At 49.9% G+C, this 27,311-nt stretch overlaps 1 protein-coding gene and 1 gene segment (V, D, J or C); one reads left to right on the forward strand and one right to left on the reverse strand.

Annotated features, from left to right (window-relative positions):
- The first annotated feature begins 293 nt into the window (after positions 1-293).
- Positions 294-2,462, forward strand: DAD1 (defender against cell death 1). Its single transcript, XM_039565706.1, has 3 exons — positions 294-539; positions 1,587-1,737; positions 2,276-2,462. Exons 1-2 carry the CDS (start codon positions 329-331, stop codon positions 1,715-1,717), a joined length of 342 nt encoding a protein of 113 aa, XP_039421640.1. The 5' UTR covers positions 294-328; the 3' UTR covers positions 1,718-1,737; positions 2,276-2,462.
- A 4,769-nt stretch (positions 2,463-7,231) lies between these two features.
- Positions 7,232-27,311, reverse strand: part of LOC104697841 — a 48,210-nt gene continuing 28,130 nt past the window's right edge. The window contains 4 exon segments of the C gene segment in view: positions 7,232-8,192; positions 8,649-8,758; positions 9,867-9,914; positions 10,369-10,632. Coding sequence covers positions 8,187-8,192; positions 8,649-8,758; positions 9,867-9,914; positions 10,369-10,632 — 428 coding nt within the window.

Raw genomic sequence — 27,311 nt, forward strand, 5'->3', positions numbered from 1 at the left:
CCTCAGCCACAAACCCCGGCCAGTCCCTCAGGCGGAGACCCCCCGCCCGCCCCTCAGCCGAGCCGCCTCACGCAGGGCGCCGCCCGCAGCGCTGCGCTCTCATTGGCCCTCGGAAGGGACGGCTCTCTAATCTGCCCAGCAACAGGCGCCTCTGGGCTCCTATTGGCTCTTGCGAAGCACCAGGGGCGCGGCCCCCGTGGAGCTCTCTGCGCATGAGCCAGCCGGAGCCGCCCCCCTATCGCTTACCCGCCACGTCAGTGCGCGCGTGCGCAGTGCGGGAGGGCGGCGCGGCGCCTGCGCGGTGCCGGTTGCGGGGCTGGGCGCGGCCATGGCGGGCTCGGTGCGCGCCGTCGCGCGGCGCTTCCTGTCCGAGTACGGCGGCGGCACCGCCGGGCGCCTCAAGGCGCTGGACGCCTTCCTGCTCTACGTGCTGCTCACCGGCGCGCTGCAGTTCGGCTACTGCCTCGGCGTCGGCACCTTCCCGTTCAACTCCTTCCTCAGCGGCTTCATCTCCGCCGTCGGCAGCTTCATCCTGGGCGGTCAGTGCCGGCCCCGCCATCCCCCTCACAGCCATAGCGCGGGTTGGGGTTACCCTGGGCCTCCCCCCGCCGCGCCCGCGGGCATCGCGGGCATCCTTAGGAAGCAGCGGGTGTCCTGGAGCAGCGCTCGGAGCTGCCGGGGAGTCCCCGGTACCCTCAGCACCCCCCGCCCTTCCCGAGCCCCCCGTTCTGCTCCCGGCGGGCAGGAGCTCCTCGGCAGCTCTGGACCTGCGGGTCCGGCCCGGATCCTTTTGCCCTCAGGTGTCCTTGCAGCCAAGGGGCTCGGTGAAACCGGGAGTCCAGGAGTGACACGTGTAGGGTGCTGCTCCCCAGAATACCCCCCAACCCACCCTGTTTCTGTGCAGCCCTCCCCAGCTCGGGGGCTGACAGGCTGGGAGAGCTGGGGGTGCTCAGCCTGGAGGAGAGAAGGCTGCGGTGAGACCTGAGAACCCCTTCCAGTGCCTAAAGGAGCTCCAAGAGAGCTGGAGAGGGACTTGGGATAAGGGCCTGGAGTGACAGGACAAGGGGGAATGGCTTCCCACTGCCAGAGGGCAGGAATAGATGGGAAATTGGGAAGGAATTGTTCCCTTTGATGGTGGGGAGGCCCTGGCACAGGGTGCCCAGAGAAACTGTGACTGCCCCAGTTCGTGGAAGTGTCCAAGACCTGGTTGGCCAGGGCTTGGAGCAGCCTGGGATAGTGGAAGGTGTCTCTGGGGTTGGAATGAGATGATCTCTAAGGTCCTTTCCCACGCAAATCATTCTGTGTTTCTGACACGCCCAATGGAGGACATAGTAATATCCACACTTTTATGTGAGTCCAATCCTGCCCTGAGCCTGTTCCCCTCAGGACTCACTTGGGCACCCTGTGGTGTGGGTGCTGTGGGAGCACTGACCCCATGACAGCCCCATGCAAATTCCCTGCCATGTCCTGCTCATCTGTAGTAACGATGGAGTAACTTTCTCCTGGTGGAGCAGTGGCCCTGAGTGGGCTGGGCTGCCCCAGGAAGGCTGTGCTCACTGTTGGCTCATTCTTTCTCTGCTGTGCAGTTTGCCTCCGGATCCAGATCAACCCCCAGAACAAGGGCGAGTTCCAGGGCATTTCACCGGAGCGGGCGTTTGCTGATTTCCTCTTTGCCAACACCATTCTCCATCTCGTTGTCATCAATTTTGTTGGCTGAGCTCTGGGAGAGGCTGCCAGGTACTGATCTCTGGGGTCACAAAAGGGGCAACCACAGGACTGCAGTGATTTTGGGGAGAACTAGGAGGAGACTGAATCCAGGAGTCCCCTGAGCTCCCAGCTTCCTCATGGCCAGGCATAACTGAGCTGTTGTCCTCTGGGTTGGCACAGAGTGAGGATTTATGGCTTTCTGGTTTTGAGCATACGCTTTTTGGCTTTTATAATTTAAGAGTTTAACTAGGACTGTTACAGAAACCTACCCACATTGCTCTCTTACGAGAGAGACTCCCCATTCTTCTTTGCAGGAGAAGCTTTGGGAGCTCAAAGTCCTGGGCTCTGTGAGGGTTGTCCTTTTCAGAAGCCATGGTATGGCTGGGGTCCAAGTCTGGAGTTTCTTTGCAGATGAGGCAGCTGGGGACAGGGACAGTTGGGTGTTGGGAAGTGGAGGACATGCCCTATTGTTGCTGTTGCAAGGGGCCACAGGATCACTGGGGCTTGGGGGAATTTCATCCCCTCTGCTTTGCAGTAACATTGCTCCTGTTGCCTGCTCTCTTTCCAGGTCTTGAACTGCTCCTGATGGCAAAGCCCGGCATAGGGAAGTGCCCAGCACACTCTCGCCTTCCTTGGTGGAGGAAGGGGATGCAGGGCTCAAGATTTCCCCCCCAAGAGTGTCCTGTGGAGGAATCTGCAACCTCATTGTTGTAACAGTGATCCTTTCCATCAATAAAACCCTTTATGACACTGCAGCCTTTTCCATATTGGTGACAAATACAGAGCGTCTCCTGCATCCAAGTTCCCTCTCAGGCATCACTCTGGTTTAACTCTCTCCCTTCCTTTCTACCCAGCAGGCTTTATTTCTGTGCCCCAGTTTTGGAGGGAAGCAGGAAACAAGCGATCATGGAAACTCAGTTGTCATGCACCCTTTTCATCTCCCTCTTTCTTGCCTTTGGATCTTACAGGTGTTTCCAATGTACCCCTGGGCTTCAGAGCTGTGGAAAATTCAGATGAGGCTGTGGTTAGTGGTCACAAAGGGAAGGAAATGTCCTCCAGCACATCCCCAGGTGTACCCAGCTTTCCACAGACCCTCCCACATACCTCAGAGACACGTGGGCCACATCTGGATGTCCCAGCTGGACTTACAGGCTCACTGGGACCTGTGGGTGGTACAGGCATCCCACCACGGTGTCAGTGTCCCTGCATGTGTCCCTGGATGTGCTGGTAAACTCAAGGATGCTGGGATGGACTGCTGAGCTGTCGGGGCCTTAGAGCAGCACTTGAGCTGCTCTGGGGCCACAGAGAAGCTCCCCCCCCTCAGAATCACAGAATCAAAGTTGGAAGAGACCTTCAAGATGATCCAGTCCAGCCATCCCCCCAGCACTGGCACTGTAACTAAAGCACATCACCCAGTGCCTCCTGAACACCCCAGGGGTGGTGACTCCACCACCTCCCTGGGCAGCCCCTTCCAGTGCCTGACCACCCTGATCTAATCTGAATCTCTCCTGTCTCAGCTCAAGGCCGTTTCCCCTGGTCCCCTCACTGCAGGCTCAGCAGAAGAGACTGACCCCGCCTCACCACACCCTGTCACAGATGTGATGTGACCCCTCTGAGCCTCCTCTTCTCCACACTAAACAGCCCCAGCTCCCTTGGCCATTCTTCAGAAGAGAAATGTTTTCTAGTCCTTTCATGAGCCTTGTTGCTCTTCACTGGACACACTGCAGCCCCTCAAAGTCCTTTTTTAAAGTGAGGGGTCCAGAACTGAACGCAGCACTCGAGCTGCAGCCTCACCAATGCCGAGTGCAGGGGGATGATCTCTTCTGGCTGCGCGATTCCTGATACAAGCCAGGTTGCTATTGTCTTTTTGGCCACTTGGGCCCACTGTTGGCTCATGTTGAGCCAGCTGTCAGCCAGCTCTGCCACGTCCCTTTCTGCTGAACAGTTCTTGAGCCGCTCCTCCCGCAGCCTGGAGCTGCAGGGGGTTGTTGTGACCCCACTGCAGGACCAGCACTTGGCCTTGGACCTCATGCCATTGTCCTTTGCCCATTGATCGAGCCTGTTCAGGTCTCTGTAGAACCTTCATGAATGAGGCTCTGTCCTTACACTGATCCTGCTTCTTGTCTGGTTTTCTCTGCAGCTGAAACACTGGAGAGGTAAAACCTTAAGAGCCTTGAGGCTCCATGGCATGGAAATGTTCATGTGCTGCACTGAGGAGATGGAACTTTGGGTCTCTGATGGCTTCAACGTCTCAGAATTCTATTCTGGCTCCTGTTTGCCACCTTTTTAACATTTCCAGCTGTGCTGCAGCCATTAAACCTGTAAAAGTCTGAAACCTGGGGCTCCCAAATCTCTTGCCTAACACGGGCTGTGAGGTGTGAGGGAGCAGGGTCTTCACTGTCCTCGAGGATGGAGTCTGGGTCTGTGTCAGGAACAAAGAACTCATGCCAGCACCACCACTTGTGGACTTGTTTGCAATGGCAGCAGCGCTGGGAGAGCAGGCAGGGACTCACAGGGTGCAGGGCTGGTAAATGATCCACCCAGCTCTTCTTTCCCGTGAGAAGGGCCCTGAGCCGTGCCCGGGCAGCCGGAGCAGCAGTCCGGGGGTGATGATGCTCAGGTCGGGCACGGAGCTGCTGCCTTTGCCGGGCTGGGCCCTCCCCTGGCCGCTGCTCGGAGCTGCACGGGGCTGAGCCAGAGGACACGCGGGGCTTTGCTGGGAAGGATCTTTTTGTTTCTCCCCCTTTTTCCTGCTTCTAACCTGCTTACGATTCCTCCAGTCACCGTTAGCTCGACTGTAGAATTCTTGAGGGGAAAGTAGAATTGCAGAGGGACTTTTCACAAAGGATGTAGTGACAGGACAAGGTGGAATGGTTTCAAACTGCGAGAGGGCAGAGTTAGATGGGATATTGGGAAGAAATTCTTCCCTGTGAGGGTGGTGAGGGCCTGGCACAGGGTGCCCAGAAAGCTGTGGCTGCCCCATCCCTGGAAGTGTCCAAGGCCAGGTTGGATGGGGCTTGGAGCAGTCTGGGATAGTGGAAGCTCCCTGCCCATGGGAGAGGGTGGGACTGGTTGTTCTTTAAGGTCCCTACAAAATCAAACCATTCTGGGATTCCATGAATCTACGATAAATCCAAGTCCTGTCAGAGCTCCTCCCACATTGGAATAAGCTTCAACAGGTCCATTGATACCTTCAGGCTTTGGTCCTTGTAAAGTCCACACTCGGGTCCCTGGTTGCACAAGGAGGAGGAGGAAAATAAGAGAGGATGATTTGTGCACAGGGCCGTGTTTGATGAGAGATGACAAATATTGAGCAGGATATTCTCTCCAACAAAACCCTGAGAAAACACAAACAAAGTTCATCTCCTACCCATAGCAGGACAGGCAGTGACAGAGGGGAGAAGATGCTAAAGTTGAACCACGCAAAGCCTCCTTCCCTGACAGTGTCAGAGGACTCTGGCCTGCCCCTTCATCCTTCCTTCTCATCTGGGTCAGGAGAAGCAGAAGGATTTTTCTGCACAGATTCAATCTGTAAAAGTGGTGCAAAGATCTATCAGCAAATTCAGAAATCTGACACAACTCTAAGAGCTCTCCCCACCACACTTTATAAAGCATTTCTCCCCTCCTTTCCGTGCCCACTCTATACATAGCTCAATCCTTCCTGCTGTACCCAAAACAACTCCCCAAGTGCAGGCTGTGGTGAGGGGTAGGAGGACAGAATGTCTTAACCTCATTCCACTTTGGCTTGTGGTCTAACGTCTGCTGTTCTTTTCCACAGCTTCTCCCCCTCCCTGCCACGTGCCACCCCAGCCCTGCACCCCCCTCCCCATTTGTGCTCCACTTTCCAGAGGAAGTGGTTTTTGTGGTCAGGCATAGACGAGCATCAGTGGTGACCCAGATCTCGATTGTGGCGTCATGGAACTTGTGCTGTGGCCTCTTCCTGCCCCACCTGGGCCATGAGCCCCTTTCCAGCTCCTGTCTGGCTGTGTTATTTCCTTTGCTTTGCTCTGTGGTTTTTATATCTCGAAATAAACAAGAAAGTGCAGGGAAGGGGGGGCACGTTGTGGTGGTGGGAGATTGGCAGCCTGATATCTGAAAGTGTCTTTGAAGTAGACCTTGCAAATCCAGTGCTTTGCAGGTCACATGCCAAGAGCCACTTTAGTCAAACCATTTAACTCATCTCCCACTTGGCAAATCCTGTCCCTGGGATCAGTTTAACCTGGAAGAGGAAAGACCAAGATGTGGAAACAGAGGCAGCACAGTCCTTAACTCTTGCCCTTTCATTTGGGAGTGGGTTTGAAGTGCAACATAAAAAATTTACGATGGATATTAATTTTAGAAGTGATACTAAAGGTAGATGAGTATGGAAAGTTTTCTTCCACATCCCTGAAAGTTTCTGGAAGGAGGTTAATCGGTTGGAAATCTGTGAAATGCAGTGACTTGCTTTATAGTTCAAATATGGTTTAGGCAGCTTCTTCAAGCTGTTTCCCAGTGACATGGCAGATTTCATCATGAGTGAAATGTAGGCTCCAAGAGCTGCCTGGAATCCAGCACTTAAGGAGCCCTGGGCTTCCTACAGCTGGAGAGTTATGAGAATGGTGGTTGTGTCAAGGAGAGATGAGAACAAGTCCATGAATATCTGTACTATAAAATAATCAGGGCAATAGAGACGGAAAGTTTAAAGCCGCTCCTTGGCAGGAGGGGTCAGTAACTCTGTCACCCTGTGACAGGTCACCTGCTCAGTGGTCAGGTGCAGGACCAAGGCAGGAGACCTGGGAGGCTTTGTGGTGTTGCTGCTCAGCAGTGTGGGGTCAGATCCTGGCATGGTCCTCCCACATGAAGCACCAGGGCTTTTGGCTAAAAGTGTTTGACTCACTCTTCGTGAAGTCAAAACCAGCTCTTCGTGAAGTCTGTGAGTCCAGCTGGGTGAGGGACAATCACCCCCACTGATCCAGTGAGGCTTTTCCTGCCACTGGGTTTGGGCATTGGTGTGAGGTACAGGCAGGGTTCAAGCTCTGCAGGGAGGGTGTGTTTCTGTCAGAGCATACTTCTCATTTCTCCCCCACAGAGAAACCTCTGGGGCTTCAGAAGACGTTGGAGAAATTGATGTCACAAACGGAGAACATTTCCCTTCCAGACTTGCCAGGACAGACAGAACCTGGAGGCAAAGAGGGTCCATTGGTGTCCTCACTGCAAAGCAGGTGCCTTGTGCTGCAGTGGCACTTGGGGACAGGACACCTCAGGGTCCTGTGTCCCCCACAGCAGCAGCAATCTGCTTCCAGGGACCTGGGCCCCCTCACTCATGGCCAAGCCCTGTTTTATGTTGTCTTCACCCAGCACAGAGTCTGCCCTTGGGGGAGAGGGGCTCCCCCCTTTCTCTCCCTCCCCACTGTCCTCACAGGGACACAGCACAGATGTCCTGGAGAAGGACTTTGTTCCCACCCTCCAACCCCTTCCCTCCTCCACCCCAAAGCTCAGCTGAAAGGGTGAACTAATGCCTCGAACAACAAATACAAAAGACAAACACGTTTCTCATTTTTTTGTAAGAATTGTTTGATAACAGCCTAAAGAAGTGCCAAGACTTCTTGTGGGTGCCAGTACAGTTCATGAATTAGCAGCATACAGATATCACAACAAGCACTGTTCCAAGGTGGGCATGCATGGACGGGTAAATATTTCAGTATATTTTTATGCAATTGTAATACAATGAACTTGGGAAATCTCAGGTTGTTAGAAGTAAACAAAAAGAACAAAAGTGGTTTGTATTTTTACTAAGCACAAAGCCAAATCTTAAACTGATTTAAATTAAGAAGCTGTTACAGTCAGATACACTTAAAAAAACCCCAAATATTCTTTTTCTTTTTTTTTTCCTTTTCTGTGATAATGAGGTGACAGTTTCACTGAACTTGGGACTTCCGGGAGACCTGCAGCATATCCTTGAGGAAAAAAAAGGGGTATCTTGCTCTGATCTAGAAAAGGGTGGCAGGACAGTGCATCCTGAGTAAGTCTCCCTTTGTTTTTCAAAGCGTTTCATTTACACCTGAAAAGGTGTCTGGGGGGTGAACCCTAAGAGACATGAATACCCTAAAGCTACCAAAACAGGAAAAAATCATGTTCAGGTGATATTTAGCCTGCAGTTTTTAACAAACAGCACTGCTCCAGGCAGAAGTTGTCATTTTAATGCAAGTAACAAGCGATGTTTGGCAATGTATAATTATAGCAAAGTCTGCTTCATGCAAAAGAGACGCTGTATGGTGAACGACCCAGGCATCTGGAGGGCAGAATGCTGGAAATGTTTCGTTTTGAGTACTTTTATAGCAATGCAAATAAAGCAACTTAGAATATAATGGCTGGTGTGATATGTAAGAACAGCAGGTGATGTCCCTTGCACAAGGAATGTCCCTGTGCTCCCTCTTGCTCACGATGGTCTCTCAAAGCAGATGGTTTTGGTACTTCAGGACTGCACCATCTGGTTACTTTCAGTCCTGTAACAAAAACAAAGGGATGTTAAATCATTATTTGGGTTACAGTCACAGCTGCACAGTTGTAGAGCTGAAGTGTCCAGGCAAGAGAAAGAGAAGAAAGAGACACTGGGCAAAACCTAATGTATTAGGACTTATATTAAAGTCAATAACCATCAAACTTTCCCAGCTGGAGACAGATGAGGGGATAAATCTGATGGATGAATGCAGGCAAGGGAAGGGATGGATGTAGAAAGAGAAGGGAGAAATGTCTTGAAAGAAAAAAAATTGCATATGGACAAGGAAGAGTACTTGAGGAGCAAATGAAAATGGTATGGCCAGAGGAATAGAGGGATTTTACTGTTGGCAGACAAAAGAAGTATGGATAGACTGCATAAACAGCTCTTCCAGAGAGAAGGAGCATTCATAGCTGCAGAAACAATCCAGATGTTTTCAGACCGGCCCCCCAAGCATACTCACTTTTTTTTTCTTCCACATAAGCATCGTCATGAGCACATTAAAAATTATTCCTTTCATTAAAACTATTTTGAGGCCCAGCTGTGATAAAGACAGTGTGTTCAAGTGTTCATCTGGAAAAAACAGAAAATGAGAGTCACAAGAGCACTGAGACATCCTCGTGTTCCAGACAGACTTAAAAGCCCTTCTTGATGAAGCTGCTCCGTTGAGTGGTGGAGTCAGCTGGTAGGACAGGAAGGGAGATAGGGAGCAGGACTGAGAGACTTTAATTTCTTCTGTTCAGTAACCACTTAATTATCCAATACGCCAGTCTGCCAGCCATCTAACTGGTTTTAAGTACTGTGCATTGGCAGCCCTCCTTTCTCTTTCTAAAATTCTTAAAGATGGGCAGGGGGAAAGTAATTTTGATTTTAATCATAGAACACAATTGTATTTGAATTTTATATTAATCCGAAGTTACAAAGCCATTTGTATTTGAAAATACATTGATCTGTCCTGGAGAAGTAGGGAGCTGTCAGCAAAAACTCATTGTATGTTTATGATTGAAAACCTTTCAGAGAGCTGAAAGGCTGATCCAATCAGCCGTGTTTACTGATGACTGTTTTCCTGAAATGGTGTTTTGGAAAGATTTGCGAGAGCACAGCTGTTCTGTGAGCAGGGCAGGCTCAGGCACGGGCTCTGCTCTTTGAAGTGGCACCAGCAGCAGATCCTTGGGCTGCAGCCCTGCCCTGACCCCTCCCCAGCCACGAGCTGAGGCAGAGCTGGCTTAAATGCGCCCCAGCTTTAGCGAAGCCCGAGCACAGCTGCAGAAACCACCTCCTTTGCTATTGCTTCATTAGGTGTTTCTGCACCCAAAAATAACCCAACTCTTCTGAAGTCTGAAATGTGGCAGTGCTGACTCATCCCAGTACCTGGAGTCACTCTGTGGTGGGCAGCAGCTCTGTGATGAGTCAGAGCAAGAGCATGTGGGCACTAGCTACATTGGTTGCATTAAATTATGCATATTTTGATATTAATTATCATGAAAAATGGATCTGGGAGGCTGCATTAACACCACGACTTTCAGCCTTGATATTTAAAACCTGTGGGGGCCCTTTTGGAAATTTCCAGTCTGACCTTCTGCTTCAAAAAATTCTGCAAGCGGGGAAAATCAGCAAAAACGTGGGAAGGCATTTACTTTAGTCAGGCCAAACTTTTCTCCTAAAATGGTGTGTTACATACCTGTCCTGAAGTGCATGGACAGCCCCGTGACACAGACAGCGCTGGCACCTGCAGAGAGTAACAATAAATTTGATTAGCAGCAAAAATGTACTTCTTCAGAGGTTTATAAAGATAGCTCTGCTTAGAAGGACTAAATTAGAGTTTCTGGCCAACAAACCCTCCCATAAGCAGTCTTTTCTCCTTTTTTCAGGGCAAGCATAAAATATGACCTAACTAAACTTCAGTGTGCCATTGGACAGAGGAATTTCAAGCTTTCTATCCCCCTCAGCGTGTTTTTAAGATCTCTCTGCTATGACTGTACCAGTCTACTGAACCTTAGTCTTTTTTCCACCAAGGATGAAAGAGAGAGAAAACAGAAGCAACAAGGCAACCTTCCCCTGTCTTGTGGGACCATAGCAGAGCACAGCTCGCAAGGTTGGGAGCTGCAACCCAGTCTTGCTCAAACCAACAGCACAGAGCCCAGAATGCCTCCAACCCTTCACATGCCCAGCAATGCCATTACCACTCTCAGGATCCTCGCCCTCCAGCTCTCCAAAGCCCTCGTGGCTGGCACCACACTGCATCTCATCCCTCTTGGCCCAGTAGGTTGACAGGTAGCTGGATTCCTCGTGGTTCTCAGCAGTTGCCACCTCCACAACAGTGGATGTGTGCTGCTCAGCCGAGTTAAGAGCGAGCTTTTCAGGGGAGTAATCTGTGATAAGGCACATTTCCAAATCCTGGTCATCTTTAGAGGTCAGCCTGTAGACTGAGGGAGATGGAGTGACTTCTGCAAGTGGAGAAAAGAAGAGTCATTAGATGAGACAATACATTCATAGTTCCTTCGGTGTTAACATACAGTCACTTAGAAATGCAGGTTTCTCCATTAATCCAGTGGGAAGTTGCCTGATCATTGGGACCTTGTGCTAGGACACCTTTAGAGAACCAAAGCATCTACAGCAGATGATGCAGAAGCTACTTCTTTTGACTTATGTTGTGTGGGAGGCACAGAGTGGCCAGGCAGAATTCTTGGAGCATCTGAAAAGTCTCGTGGACATCCACACCCTGGATGTCCATATCTCACCCAGCCATTCCTCTCGGTGACAACTCGCTGAACCCTGCTCTGCAGCCTGGCATCTTGTCCTGGGTGCACCCAAGGATGTGTGTAACAGGTGGAGAGAGCACAAGAGCAACCTGGCCTAGCAGAAGGTATCCCTGCCCATGGTTGGAACATGGTCTTTAAGGTCCCTCCCAACCCAAACCATGCTGTGATTTTGTGATTCTTGAGACAGCTCAGGGACAGTCTGCTTTTTCTGCAAATGTTCTGTCAAATCCACCAAATGCAAAATCCCACTTCCTCCCTGCATCCTGAGGGGCAGTGGATAAACCACTAAATCTGAAGGCTGTCCACATTTACCACCGGTCTACTGACAGTGCTCCTACAGCAGAAGCTCGAGAAGCCATGGCAAAGTAGGAACAGAGGGTTGCATTCAGGGAAAGAAAGGGGAAGCAAACAAATATTTCCTTATGTTCCACTGCTTGACAGTGCAGTACTAAATTTTCTTACAAAATTTTACCCTGCAGAGAGGGGTTTGAGGCACTAAAGACTGCAGATACAGGACACCTGGGGCTCAGTACTGGTTTTTTGCTTCAAACTCTGCTAGCAAGTCAGTCAGACTGGGATTTTCCACACATATCAAAACACAACCTGTGGTTAAACCCTTTTTTGCATATTTAACTTTATAAACTTGTACTCTAAAGACACACTTCATCTGATTCTATGAGAAGGTGTGTTCCTAAATCTTTGTTCATGGCTAACAGTAAAATGTTCCGGACACTGCAGCGCTCTCATTTCTGGATGACATAGTGTAGCCACAATGCAGATTTGGGGCTCTCAGCAACCCTGTGGCTGCATTTCCCATTGGCCTTCACAGATTTCAATGAGAGCTTCAGTTCACGTTTATAAACTGATTAAATGTTCTTGTGTAGGATTGAGAGTTTAGATTAATCTTTGCTCTCTCCTTGTTCACGCACCTCATTGATTATTGTATTGTACCTCACTAAGTGTTGTAGAAATACTGAAGACAGCTTAGCTCCCAGATGAAGAAATTTTCATTTCTTCCCATGGGGAAAGCCTAGAAAGTGTCTCAAAATCTTCTGTATCACTGAAATAAATGTTCTATTCCCAGCTGTTGCCACCTTAGAGAAATAGCCATACTTCTCTATTAATATGATCTCAGAAAAAACTAATCCACAAAGCCCAAGGGTTCATTCTCTGGCCCATCTCCTGAGCTGTAATTCATCCATTCTAGCTTTGTCCTGGCTTTGAAGAACCTGATGAGACTCTTTGCAAACTGTGCAGAAATACAGCCTAATGTATGTTGGAACTCCCTTAACCCCACTCTCCACCTCCCATACTCCCAGTCAGTGTTTTGGAAATAGGTTTCAGTGATTGTTTGTTAGGGAGAGGAAGGCAGGAGCTGGTAAAAGGCTTGGTGATATATCCCTGTATAAAATACAGATGAGCCAGGGTAGATCATTGCCATGGGTACAGGGAAATGAAAGAGAAGAGGAGGAATTTATCAAGCTGCTCTGCTTCTTTCTCATAATGAGTACTGTGCTTTCTGAAGAGAGAAGTATCTACCTCTCTCTGAATTAGGGTGTTTTTCTCCCTTTCAATCTGTGCAATGCTGTGATCTTGAACACATAAAATAATAAAGTCTGTTTTCCACAGGAAGCATCAGCAGTTTTGCAAAATATTAGTTTCCTGTTCTTACTCAGCGGTGGCTGCCTCTGTTCTGGTGCTGCAGCTCAGTTCCTGTAAGTTCCTTTGTGTATTTGCCCACTGCTGTGAAAGTTTGCAGATAGTTTTGGTAAATACCATCCGCTCTAACCACAGCACTAGGACCTGTTATTCTGTCTTAATGAGCTGGTGCATGTGCTGGAGGTGTTGTATATTTATGCCCTCTATTTACAGGAAAGAGTGAGAAGTAAATAATGGTACTCTGAGCTTTCCATGCTGCCTAATTTTATCTTTACTAAAGGATGTCTTCCAGGTGGAAGAGCAGGAGCTGTTGGAATGTTATTCCTGCCCAGTACACAGAGGCAGCCAACTAGAGGCTGATTTCAGGGAGAGAGCAGTAGAACCCTATTCCAACATCAGACTGAGACCTGTGCCCTTTTTTTTTCCCCTCCAACCAAGCTGCAGTAGAAATCCTGAACTGGTTTAATTCCCAGCTGGTATTGTGCAGAAAATGATCACATTCTCCATTCCTTCCAAAGCAAACCATCTGCATCTCTGGTCAGACTGGAATTGGTGCTCTTTGGTGTTCTTACCACTCCTCAGCCTAAGACATGATGTTCCACATCCAGAGTCAACCTGGAGCTATTGCCCCACTCTGGGGCCACCTGTACCCCCTGCACACTCATACAGGCCAATCTTGCCCCCAGAGGAGCAACTCCAATGAATTAACAAACACTTCAGTGATGTTTCCTGTCTGTCCTCCAATGCATGCTCTAAAAGGTCTACCAGAAGTCCTCTGTGAAATCAGTCATATTGTAGAAATACTGAAGACAGTTTAGCTCCCAGATGAAGAATTTCTTTCCATGGGGAAAGTCTAGAAAGTGTCTCAAAATCTTCTTTATCACTCACAGATGAGGAAATAAGAGTTCCTCATTTGTTCCATTCCCAGCTGGATGCTGGGGTGACTACAGCAAGACAGGATGAACCCATTTAGGACTGGAACTCTTCCTAGACTGTCTAGACTCTGTCTGGAGACAGGTAGCAGAAGCAGGTCCTAGTCCAGCATTAGCCAAGTCATCCAAAGTGCAGAGACTGAGGAAAGATTCGGCGTCTGCAAATGTGAATATGCTGCTTCACTGGCACAGTTCAGGCATCATTCTGGTCTCCTTCCAAAAAATGTGTTTGTTTTTGCCTCTGTAATTACACTTGGGGAAGTCAAACTATCAAAACCATCCAAAGTCTTTCTCACAAACCTTTTAAGGGAAAGATTTCCCACTGAACCAAAAGTAACAGTGAATTAATAGAGGAAGATACCCAGTATATGAGGAGAAATCAAGTGCTCAATGGAATAAATAGCTCTCTAGTATCAAACCAGGACAAGTCCTGGGCTTTTAGCATGTGTTCACATTCAGAAAAAAATGAGATTAATTTTTCTTAAATTTCTTATTGGGAAACTGTTGCGCTTTTGATGGGATCCCCTTCCTTTTCAGACGAGGGTGAAAGAGCAGAGGAGGCTCCTATCCTGCAAAGTTCTTTCTTTCATAGTCTCATAGTTTTCTGAAGGCAGAGTTCAAGGGGGTTACATGATAAGGCCAAGCAGTAACAGCAGCAGCAGCAGTCAAACAGCAAGTAGAAAACAGCTTCTTCTTCTTCTCTAAACTTACAGAAGTGTGGATTATATTTGTTAACTGACCAATACGACTAACACATTAGTCTAGTTTTTCTTTTCTTAACCTATCCCGGTCTCATTCTAGCAGTCGTGAATCTTACACAAGTGTTACATAGGTATTACACAGATTTGCATTTACAGTTTCTATCAGCTCTTATTGTTTATGTGAACACTCGATCTAAAAAATATGAAGCACATAGTTCTATCTATATTTTGTCTAAAGTAAAGAAATCCTGTGAAAAGCAACACTGCTGCAGTAAGAACTGTGTTTAAGATTTCTTTGCTGCAGCACTCAGCATATATTTCTACTAAAAGTTAAAAATCTATATTTTTATTTCACTTTGGTGTGGCTTCATGTATCTCAGCTTATCCAAAGGTTTTAATTCAACCCTTGTGCTTTGGCTTTCCTCTGGGCCTGGGTCCAGAGGAGCTTTCACTCCAACAGGAAACAATACCCTGTTTGTGTTTATGTATGGATCTACTCATGCACCATCTAAACCACAGGAGAGAATTGCTACAATCTCCTCTGCTTCTCCTTTCAACAACATTAAGAAAAGATTTTTGGGAGTGAGAAGGAGCAATTCTGCTTATCTAATCCACTCTCTCATGGGTGACTGAGATGGATTAACCCATCTGTGTGACAATTTCCTGTAAACAAAAAGACTCGAAGTGGCTGTTTATGCACCTCCTGAGAACCTTTGTCATTTTCACAAAATGCTTTTCCGTGCATTTTCTTCCAAAATCAGACTGGTTTTCAATTGCCAGATCAAGTTTTCAATTATATATGGCAGAGGTTTTGTTTCCAGAAAAAAAATTCTTGGAATAGTATAGTGGTTATGGATTTTAAAACAGAAAGATCACTACATATTCTCTTAGGCTAAGACTTAGAAAATGCAGTCTCTAAGCCCTTAGTCAGAAGAGCCTCCAGTCACCATGCCATGACTATTAAACCTGGACACCACCACCTTCTCTCACTGTTCTGTCCTGCAGTGGGTCACTGCCACACCACAGCCAAACCCTCCTTGCATTGCAAGACAGCATCTCTATTCCAGCTGGCTTTTGCCAAGGGAAGCTGAAAAGTTGGAATATGCTTCCATGAAATCCCCGGTCCGTCTACCCAACAAACAAATGATTTACCACTCCTGGGGTTAATATGGAGCAGAAAGCTCAAACTTACTTGGGGTAACAACAAGTTGGGTCCCAGTTCCAAACGTGGGTTTCGTGTATCCCTGGTTGGCACACTGGTGCCAGCCTCTACAAAAATGTGGGCAGGTTTTTGCAATGCATGCTGGCAGCCAGGTCAACACACAGTCCAGAGCAGGGGATAACTTAAGGGAGCAATGATGAAACTTGCTGACTTAGGACACTATCAAAGTACCAGATAAATCTACTAGAAAATTATCAGGGTCAGAAACACAGAGATCAAAATTTTTTAAAATGTTCATTCATTCCCTGGTTACAGTTGTGTGGTGTTATATATTTTGGGGCAATACAAGGAATTATCTGCTTTTCCACCTGTAACATCACCTAAAATCCCAGTTCCCTCAGCCGGGCAGTTAAGGGCCACAGCCTTTCAGTCCAGCTTTTCTCCTGGGTATTTACTACCCACGTGCCTTGATCACCAACAAGGCTCTTTTTCCTAATGTCAGTTATATCCCTCTCCATCCCCATAACTCATGTGACCCAGGAAACCTTTGTGAGGACCCCACTGGCCTTGGTTACAGCTTTGTCCTTACAGGTTTCCATGGCACACTGTGCCCCTGCCTCGGGCTTGGAGCCTCACAGGCAGCCTGGTAACTCTATTTCTTGGGAATTCACACTCTGTCTCTCAGCTGTGCAGTGCCTGGAGCATCACAAATGGTCCTGCGGCTGTGACAGCTCAGCAAACCTGCAAGTCTCGGTGGCAAACAGAATCCCCTTGCAGTATTTGTGGGTAATACAGTGTCTGTACATCAGATAATCCAGCCAAAAGGCAGTCAAATCCATTCCAACACTGGTATTAAAAATGTTATAGTGCAATGCTCCTTGGTGGTATTCTGATACAAGCAAAGACCAGCTAAAATGGTGATAATCACCCCAAGTGGGTATGTTCTAAATCATAGAACCACAGGGTGGTTTGGATTGGAAGGGAACTTTAAAGGTTATCTAGGTGAACTCTCCTGGAATGACCAGGGACAACTTCAGCTAGGTAAGATTGCTCAGAGCCTCATCCAACCTGACCTTGAATGTTTCCAGGAATGGGGCATGCACCTCCTCTCTGGGCAGCCTGTGCTGGTGTTTCACCACCCTCACAGTAAAAAAAATTCTTCTTTAGCTCCAGTTTGAATCTACCCTCTTTTGGTTTAAAACCATTACTCTCTGTCCTGTCACTACAGGTTGTTTTAAAAACTTAATCTCCATCTTTCTTTTAATTTTGAAAGTACTCTGAAGAACTGAAAGGCTGAAATAAAGTCTCTCTGGAGCCTTGTCCAGGCTAAACCATCTAAACCATCCCTCTCAGCCTGTGCTCACAGGAGAGCTGCTCCATCCCTTCTGAGCATTTTTGTGGCCCTCCTGTGCATTTACTCCAGCAGATCCTTGTCTTTCCTGTATGGGGACCCCAGAGGTGGACACAGCTCTGCAGGTGGGGTCTCACCAGAGCAGAGCAGAGGAGGAGAATCAATCCCTCAGTCTCCTGGGCAGTGTTGCTGGGGGTGCAGCCCAGGATGGAGTTGGCTTTCTGGGCTGTGAGTGCACATCCCTGCCTCTTGGCCAGCAATGTAAATATCATAAACATCCTTGTTTTTCAATGCACTTCCATCTGACTTATATAATCTATTACTTTTCTTGAGGCCAATGGATAGATCCTTTAGGAGACAACAAATCCACATGACTGACTTTGCAGAGGAGCAGAACCAGGCTTTGTCTTAGCTGATCCCAGGAATGCAATTGGAGGAGGAGCACTGAAAGCATGTCCCTGCCAGCTTGGACAGCTGCCCTGAGCTAAATGCCACTGCTTGAGGTGGGCTGCAATGCCTATGACAGCTGCCATTCCCAGATCTTGGTGTGTGTTAACAAACCTGCTAATTAGTAAAAAAATCAGGATAAATGTACCTGGCAAAACCAGAAGTCTCGTCCCAGATCCAAATGTGAGTTTGTAATTACCTCCGTAGCCACACAACAGCACAGGACTCTACAATATCCAGAGCAGTACTGAATGGAGCCTGCAGCAATTAAATACCCCACCAAAAGAAACCCACCCCCTACGGTTACAGCTCAGGAGAGACCCAATACGTGCATTTTTTGTGTTCACATACAATTATGAGTCTGGTTATCTCCAACTATTTCTATCCACATACTAGAAAAGTCCTTTTTACCTATATGAAACCAGTTTCACCCCTCCTCATTTTCCTGGTCTGTGCTGGCTTTCACCATTTCGCTTCACTTGTCCTCTGCTAGAGGAGCTTGATTTAGGAGACCACTTCCTGCTGACTTTCCAAGAAAATTCCTGTTGGCACATGTAAAACCTCTGCTATGTTCTTTCTCAGGAGTAGGGAGGGGAGAATATGGCTGCAGCCATGGAAATCACTCTTAATACCAGTTGAAAATTCATAGTCCTGTTGCTAATATATAGCGGGGTGGCAAAGTAGGCAAAATAACTTGTGAACTGAAAGAAGTACTTCCACCTGGGAATCCAGACATACCTGGAGAAACCATGAGTTTGGTTCCAGCTCCAAAAGTAAGCTTGCCATAAGTCCCAGCATAGCACTGTGACACAGAGCTTTGCAAAATGGTGCACTGGGATGTGCACTTGCTGCATGAAGGCTGGAGAACACGGCAATGCAAGGTTTTATTGGAAGCAGCTCACGGAATCACAGAATCACAGAATGAACCAGGCTGGAAAAGACCTTTGAGATCATCAAGTCCAACCTGTGACCTAACACCACCTTAGCAACTACATCATGGCACTGAGTGCCACGTCCAGTCTTTCTTTAAACACGTCCAGGGACAGTGACTCCACCACCTCCCTGGGCAGACAATTCCAGTGCCCAATCACTCTTTCAGTGAAGAATTTTTTCATAGTGTCCAGCCTAAACCTCCCCTGGTGCAGCTTGACTGTGTCCTCTTGTTCTGTCAGTGGTTGCCTGGGAGCAGAGCCCGACCCCCACCTGGCTACAGCCTCCTGTCAGGGAGCTGTGGAGAGTGATGAGGTCACCCCCGAGCCTCCTTTTTTCCATGATGAACAACCCCAGCTCCCCCACCGTTCTTCACAGGGCTGGTGCTCAAGACCCCCCACCAGCCTTGTCACCCTCCTCTGGACACGTTCAAGCATCTCCACGTCCTTCCTGAACTGAGGCACCCAGAACTGGACACAGCGCTCGAGGTGTGGCCTCACCAGTGCTGAGTACAGGGGAAGAATCCCCGCCCTGGTCCTGCTGGCCACTCCATTCGTGATCCAGGCCAGGTGGGCACACTGCTGGCTCATGTCCAACCTGCTGTCCATCAGCACCCCCAGGTCCCTTTCTGCCTGGCCCCTGTCCAGCCACTCTGTCCCCAGCCTGTGGCACTGTAGGGGTTGTTGTGGCCAAAGTGCAGGACTCGGCACTTGGGCTTGTTAAACCTCACACTGCTGGACTCAGTCCATCTATCCAGCCTGTCCAGATCCCCCTGCAGAGCCCTCCTATCCTCCAGCAGATCGACACATGCTCCCAGCTCACCAACGTTACTGGCTGCCACCTCAGCATAAATAAACACTTCCTTCAGCCACTTCCTCCACCTGGTTAATTAATTTTCTGTGTATTCTGTCCTCTGTGTCCACACAGCAGCAGCCTCTGTCCATCACTGTGTGCACATAAAACCTCCCAGATTGTGTTTGGAGCCTCCTGACTGCTGCTGTTGAGTCTCACCACCCTGTGTCACCTTTCTACTCTCTTCTCTTGCAATGTCCACCCTCCTTTGCAGGCCACCCTTCATGTTGTAATGATTCACACTTAGAATCATGGCAACATGGAATTGTTTAGGTTGGAAAAGATCTCTAAGACCATCAGGTCCAACCCATACCCCAGCAGTGCCTTGTTCACCCCTAAACTGTGTAATTTAGCCAAGAGTGTCCAAATGCATCCTCCCAGTCCCCACAACTAACAGGAAAGATCCACAGCTTGTGTCATTCCCATTTCTGCTCTCTGGATCATAGCTCCCATTCTACACTTCCCAGCAGACACAGCAGTAACCCAGAGATCACTGCTCTTGCTTGTTGCCAACAGCTTCAAGTGCGTTTCGCTCCTCCTTTGCAAACATTAACCCAGGCTTTGAGTGGACTGAAGTTTTCCATTGGGTTCAGTGTCCCAAATCTCAGAAATCTTACTTTGTCTTACACATCCCTGCTCTTGCATTTCACGTACTTGTTGTCACTTTTCCAATACTTCTTTTCCCCAGCATGGAAACATTTCTAGTGCACACTGGTTAAGCACAAAATCTCCAAATTATTGCCTTAGAACACTAAAACCACCCCAAATTCCTCCACAAAGCCCCTGCACTGCTCCTGGTGCAGCTGGAGAACAACACTGTCTGTATTGAGCCCAGCCTGGCTCAGAGGGGACACAACTCACCTGGGGCAATGAGAAGTCTGGTTCCACTCCCCCAGGTCAGTTTTCCCCAGCCTCCAGAAGCAGCACTGTGTGAGAGCCCTTTACAAAATGGGCCTCTCCATGCAGCCCCCTCAGGGGCTGTTGCAGGGCTGGGACACATTCAGTGCTGGAGCTGCCCCTGCAAGAGCCTCTGAACAGCCACACAGATTTCCACACATCTCCTCTGGCCTCTCTTTGCCCAAAGCCCATTTCTCTGTCCACATCCCTGGGGATAACTGCATTTGTTTATGGCCACTGAGCACGTCACAGATGGGAAGCACCAACGCCTCAGTTATCAGGGACCAGTTTGTGCTCCCTGCCCCAAAGGCTGCTTGCACTGGAATGGCAAAAGGGAAGGGAAGAAGCACCTGGAGGCAGCCTGGCCTCAGGGTCCCTGACACAGCCCACCTTCCCAGCAGCCCAGATTTCCAGCTCCAGGAGGCATCTGTGCAATGCCAGAGCTGCTCCAGCATTTCAAGCCTTGCTCTACATTTCAGCTGGGCCATTCCTTCAATTGCCCAGCCCCAGCACAGCCCCGGGACAGAACTGCTGGGGGAGATTGCAGCAGTCAGGCGTTGAGCCGCTTCCTTGGCCACAGGGGACTGAGCCCCTGAGCCCAGGGTGAACTGGGGCTGGTGGCACAAGAGCAGAGCACTTGGCACAAGCCCAGAGCTGGCACTTTCCACAGACACACACAAGCACTGAGCACCAGTTAATCAATGTGTCTCTCTCTCCTAAACCTCCCCTCTGTTCCTCTGGACTGATGGACGATCAGCATGTCATTACCATGCCCACAGCACATCCCATACAGAGCAAATCCTCCTCCTGGAAATGCTTCCAGGCACAAGCATCTCTAGAAGAAGTATCTTGATGCGGGAACAGAGCAGAAGGCAGGGGGACGTGTGGGAAAAGCAAAAGCAAGGGACACCTGGGGAAAGGCAGGGGTGCAAACATTGTGCTTCCCAAAACTGTGCCCCTCCAAACAACCAAGAGCAAGAGAGAAATGAAGCAATTCCACTTTCCAGGACAAGGGCTTGCTCACCTGGCAGCACTGAAAGCACCGTCCCCTTCCCAAAACTGACTCTGGCTGCGACATTTACACCCTGACACATCTCATTGCAAAAACGCCTCTGTCAGCCCTGCACTTGATCTCAAGCACAAAGCACCTGCAAATCCAGGCCCCAGCAAAGCTTCCTGACACACCAGGCTCCAGTCTGCTGACATTCCCTGCAACAAGGCAACATCTATTCCCCAGCTCTTGCCTGAAAAGCCCGAGTTCCCTTTGCCTTGCCTCATTTTTAGCTCCCATGAGAGACAAGCCCCAGCCACGGCAAGGCTTTCCCAGAATCAGGGGGAGCTGCTCCTGTGCAGGGACCTCCTGGACATTGCCCAGCCCTGGGTGTGGGTGGGTTTCAAAGGTGGCTCTGAGAGCCGTGGTTGCCCCTGGAACTGGGCACACTTTGTGCAGCCCAGAGCCAGATCCACTTGCTGGGGAAGAGGAGAGCGGGGTGGGAAAGAAAGGCCAAAGCAGCAGATTCTCTTCCTGTCCCAGGGATGCCTGCTCCAGGAAGCTCCAGTCTGCTCAAGGAAGTGCTCAGGGAGCTGGAAAGGGAGGACAGGGATAGCAGGGCCAGGAATTCCCCCAGCTGGGCAGCACTTGTACTCACTGGGCTTCACAGCCAGGCGTGTCCCTGTCCCCAGGACCACTTTGTAGTTCCCTGAGTTACACAGTCCTTCACAGCCTAACAAAAACCATCGGCTCTGCTGCCACTTCCTCCTCCAGGGCCCTGCAGCCGATCAGCTCCTGCCAACCAACACCAGGTATTGGCAGCCAAGAGTCCCTGCAGCCTCCAAAGGAAGCGTCTGGGGAACACCACCCTCAGCAGGGATGGCAGCTGGGATTGTGGGGCAAACAGGAGCATTGTTCATTCATCCTTTCCTCTGTGGAGCAAAGGAGCAGCTCCCTGGGCTGGGCCAGACAGAGCCATCAGCGTCCCACCCTGATTTCCAGAGGGCTGCATGGCCATGGGATGAATTGTCTCTCCGTGAGCAACAGGGCTCAGGACCTCTGTCTGCTCAGGGGAAAGGAGAGAGCAGGGGCTGGCAGGGCTCAGTGAAGGAGGAAATTCATGGCCTTGCTGAGGCAAGGTCCCTTCTGTAGCCTGAGAAAACACAGCAAAATTCCCACAGATTGCATCCATCTCCCTCCACTTCCCTCACTAAGAGGTGACCACAGAACTGTTCCACAGGGTGAAGCAGGAATAAGCTTTCAAACTTACTGGGGTTCACTCTTAGCTGAGTTCCACCTCCAAAGACGACCTTGTTGGCATTACCAGTCACACAGTGTTTGCCTTCACAACAAAAACCCTGTCAGTCTCCTCACAGGCTGATTCCCTGGAAAGCTGTGTTTGCTGCCTGGAAAGCATTTCTTTGACAGAATTACAGCTGGCAGAGATGATCCCTGGGGGCCAATTGGTCCCATGGAGAGGAGAGATGGACAATGGTGATCAGAGCTCCTCACTCAGTGCTGGGAACCTGGCTCTAAATGAGAGATCTTCTCTTGGACCTTCCTGCTCACTCTGCGCAGTCAAAACACCTTTCTTGCTTCTGGCTGCTCTCTGGCTCTCCCCCCCTCCCATGCTCCAACTCCAGCCCTGTGCAGAGCACTTTCCAACACAAGCCAGGTGGGTTTTCTCCACCTGAGGGGTGGCACTTTGCCATCCCCACTCCTTCCAGCTGCGTTTCCACCTACCAGGAGGCACCTTCAGTTCTGTGCCATTCCCAGAGGCAATTTTCCAGTGGATGCTCAATTCCCACACACTAACAAAACCAACACACCACTTTCACTCCAGAGAACAGCACCAGGTTTCCCAGTGAGATCAAGGGGGAAATGGGTATTGCCCTTGTCACCTGCGTCCCCCACACAGCAATGTCTTTCCTGCCCCATTCCTCTGAGCTCTCAGACTGTAAAAACAACCAAGAAATCCATGGAGATGGAATCCCAACCCCGTGCCCACGTGAGGCAGATGAGAAAGAGCCGCTCCCAGTGCCAGGGGTGACCAGGTCCCTCTTCCTTCCCCGTGTTTCAGCCCCCAGCACAGTTAACCTGGACCTAGTCAGTGGCTTTCACAGTGACTCTGCTGCCAGCCCCAAAGCTGAGCCTGCCAAGCCCTGCCCCTGCCAAATGCCACAGCCAGGGCCAGCTTTAGCAAAACCCCACAGCCCCACCAGAGAGCAAACACCCAGAAGACAGTGACACTTGTCTCTCTCAGCAGAGGTTGGAAGAAGCAGGGAAAGGCAAGGGAAATCACCAATTCCTGAGCTGGGACAACATCCTGCCCCACACACCAGGCTCACACAGAGCTGCCCACAACGGTCTGGAGCCCCTTCAGGAGCAGCCAGGGCTGCTCAGGGCACAAGCACTTGTCTCCATCTCACAGATTTATGTGCCTCTGAGCTTTCCCCCCTTCCCAAAGACAACTTTGTGCCCGGAGCCCTCCTCCCACAGCAGCTCAGAGCTCTTCCATTGCCAGAGAGAGGACACAGGGTTCTCTGTGCTTCCAGAAAGGCTTCCCAACATTCCCACCCCGACTTTATTGCCTTGCACATTTCTGCATTGCCCTCTAGGGCTGAAAGGTAATTCTGACGGGAGACACAAGGTCTCACACCTCGCTTTGGCCCAGCTCCAAGGGAGGACCTGATCCCACGGGACTCACAGCACAAAAGCCACCCCAGCAGTGCTCTCCTGTGCCTGGCGCTCGGCAGCTTTCAGTGTGCCTGACAAGGACCGTCCCAGCAAGGCACGGGGGCCACTTTTCCAAAGATCCCACAGAGCCGGAGCTGAGATTTCCTCTGGGCAAGCACAGCCCCCTAAAGAGCACACTGAGGGCATTCTCAGAGCCTGCGCTGGCAGAGAAGGCGTTTCAGGTGTGCAAAGGTGGAATGAAAGGAGGGATATGAAACATTCCCATTGCAGGAGAGGAATTTGGAAGATGACAGACAAGCTGCTCACTCACTGGGCAGGATGGACAGTCTGGTCCCTGAGCCAAAGGTCAGCTTCTCGTAGCCTGCATTCACACAGCATTTCCTCCCTTAACAAAAAGCTCAAGGAGCCTCCTCAGAGCAGCACCTCTCTGCCAGCCTTTGCTCAGCCCTGCCAGAGCTGGGGAAACTCAAATGATCCGTGTCTGAATCCCACAGCCCTGACTGCTCTTGATGATCTTAAGGTGCATAAGGGCAGCAACGCAGCAGGAGGAGAGAGCCTGGAGGGAAGCAGCAGCAGCAGCAAAGGTACTCGGCACAAGATGCAGCTTTGTCCCTGGCCCCACCGTGTGAGACACTCCTGCAGGAAGCCAGGGCTCAGGCTGCCTCTTGCCTGCTCTGGGCTCCTTCTGGGAGGACAGGGATGAGCCCCTGGGACAGGAGATGCCTTGGGAACTGCAGGAACCGCAACGCCCAGAGGAGGCAAAGAGAAAAGCTCAGGGCTGCCTTTCTCGGGCTGTCTGCACAATACCTGTCCTTTCCTGGCACTGAGACTTGCCAGCACAGTGCCCAAAGGGCTTGCTCTTGCTCTGCTGGGCATCCCACTCTGGCCAGGGCTTTCCCAGTTCAGCACCAACGTTCCCTTTCCCGGGGAGCTCAGGTTCCCTTTCCTCTCCTGGGTGCTCGTCCCGTGCTGCTGCTGCTGCTGCTGCTGGAGCACAGCCCCCAGACAGAATTGCTGGGTGAAATTGCAACCAAATTCCTCCACAAAGCCCCTGCACTGCTCCTGGTGCAGCTGGAGAACAACACTGTCTGTATTGAGCCCAGCCTGGCTCAGAGGGGACACAACTCACCTGGGGCAATGAGAAGTCTGGTTCCACTCCCCCAGGTCAGTTTTCCCCAGGCTCCAGAAGCAGCACTGTGTGAGAGCCCTTTACAAAATGGGCCTCTCCATGCAGCCCCCTCAGGGGCTGTTGCAGGGCTGGGACACATTCAGTGCTGGAGCTGCCCCTGCAAGAGCCTCTGAACAGCCACACAGATTTCCACACATCTCCTCTGGCCTCTCTTTGCCCAAAGCCCATTTCTCTGTCCACATCCCTGGGGATAACTGCATTTGTTTATGGCCACTGAACACGTCACAGATGGGAAGCACCAACCCCTCAGTTATCAGGGACCAGTTTGTGCTCCCTGCCCCAAAGGCTGCTTGCACTGGAATGGCAAAAGGGAAGGGAAGAAGCACCTGGAGGCAGCCTGGCCTCAGGGTCCCTGACACAGCCCACCTTCCCAGCAGCCCAGATTTCCAGCTCCAGGAGGCATCTGTGCAATGCCAGAGCTGCTCCAGCATTTCAAGCCTTGCTCTACATTTCAGCATCTTACATTGCATCTGGTGTATGGTGGTAGCTGGAGACAACCCCAAGACAAACACAGACAATCCAAGAAGGATTATAGCAATTTAGATCAGAATGGTGCATTTCACTCAGCTGATTCCTTGGGTTCCCAAGGCACGGCGCTAAAAGCCCACCTGCTGTTCAAACCTATGTCCACCATAAATGAGGTAAATACATAGAAACGTGTTTCTTACTTGGTTTCACAAGCAGCTTTGTCCCTCTCCCAAAGACGACTTTGTAGGCATCATTCACACAGTGAGAAAGGAGCCAACAAAAACCACCCTTGAGGCCATGGGTTACACACCCACAAATACAGGTTGTCTGATCCAGTCACTGGAACCTGACCAAAACCAGCAGCACTTGCTTCATGGAAAGATGGGGCTATGGGTATTTAAGTGCCTAATCCAGCTGCTACTTCTTCATGAGTTGCTCTGCAGTCTGGGATTTTCAGAGGAAGAGAAGAGAAGCCAGGCAGTCTTTCAAGCCTGTCTAGAGCAGTCATTACACCACAGCATTCCTCTCCTGTAATAATGACCTAACGTCACTGAAGGATTTAAAAAAAACAAACCCCAAAGAAAAGAAAGGTAAATTCCCTAGATTTTAAAGCAAGGAAACCATATTGTGTTCCCTCGAGGTTTGTCTAATCCCTTGCATATATTCAAAGCACGAAGTATCCAGAAAATTTGCCAACACACAGAGAAACTACATTTAAGATTTCATCCCTTTCTAAGTGCATTTAGCTTACATAAGTTTCTATTTGAACCTCCGAGTCTAAACCCGTGCTCCTCATTTCTTTCCATTTACTATTGTGTGCCATGTAAAAAAATTCTTTCATGCCCACATTTTCAGTGCAGTGACAACATTTTATCAAATGGGCTGTTGGTTTCATGAAGATTGATATGTGGGGCTCCTTCCTTTGTACATGCTCTGATCGTCCCTCCACTCCACGTTTGAATAATTTCCCCGTTCTGTATCTGTGAATCTGTGCCGATCCCTGCAGCTCCCAGAGCTGCTGCAGCAGAGACAGAAACCGGCCTGGAATGGATAAGGAGTGGCACTGCCTGCAGCACAGCCCCGTCTCAGTTCAGAGTGAGGGGCAACTCCCTCATTTACGCTCACATGGACACTGCAAACTACCTCAAGGAAGCCAAAGCCTTGGGACAAACCCAAAGACAAGACCTGGGGGCTTCTGGAGAGCTTCATTGTTACATTCACGGGATTTTTTAATGCTAAACCATAAGCAAAAAGAGAAAAATGAAGGAATTCCTGCCCCTGTGCCACTGGCTGCCTCTGGGATCCCACTGAAAGCACAGTTCCCTTTCCACAGGAAAAGGGTTGCTTTCTCTGCACAGTATAATTTTTGACACGCTTAATCACCAAATGTCCCTGTCAGCCCTGCAAATGTCTTTGGACAAAGCTCTTGCACAGCTGTCAGATTCAACAGGCTCAAAGGCACTGCTGTTAGCCAGAACAAGGGAAAATCCATACCTGAACCCTTGTTTCAAGGACAGTTCCTTGTGCAAGCGGGAACTTCTGTGAAGTTCCACCATCTCAGAAACCCCCCTGAAGGTTCATAGCAGCAGCAATAAATGAAGGAGCATCTCTGTTTCCCTTCCAACCTGCTTTGCCATTCACAAAACACCAGTGTCTACAGGGTGCTCCAGGGGGCATTCAAGGATTTTTGATAGAGGAGATACAGGAAAGCTGAACACTCACTGGGCAGGATGGACAGTCTGGTCCCTGAGCCAAAGGTCAGCTTGCCGTAGTCTGTATTCACACAGCATTTCCTCCCTTAACAAAAAGCTCAAGGAGCCTCCTCAGAGCAGCACCTCTCTGCCAGCCTTTGCTCAGCCCTGCCAGAGCTGGGGAAACTCAAATGATCCGTGTCTGAATCCCACAGCCCTGACTGCTCTTGATGATCTTAAGGTGCATAAGGGCAGCAACGCAGCAGGAGGAGAGAGCCTGGAGGGAAGCAGCAGCAGCAGCAAAGGTACTCGGCACAAGATGCAGCTTTGTCCCTGGCCCCACCGTGTGAGACACTCCTGCAGGAAGCCAGGGCTCAGGCTGCCTCTTGCCTGCTCT

The sequence above is a fragment of the Corvus cornix genome, chromosome 27 (genome assembly GCF_000738735.6).
Source record: "Corvus cornix cornix isolate S_Up_H32 chromosome 27, ASM73873v5, whole genome shotgun sequence".
Taxonomy (NCBI): domain Eukaryota; kingdom Metazoa; phylum Chordata; class Aves; order Passeriformes; family Corvidae; genus Corvus; species Corvus cornix.

Coding starts and splice junctions, on each gene's coding strand:
- DAD1 (XM_039565706.1), top strand. CDS start 329: ATGGCGGGCTCGGTGCGCGCCGTCGCGCGGCGCTTCCTGTCCGAGTAC. Junction 540..1,586: donor CGGCAGCTTCATCCTGGGCG/GTCAGTGCCGGC, acceptor TCTGCTGTGCAG/TTTGCCTCCGGATCCAGATC.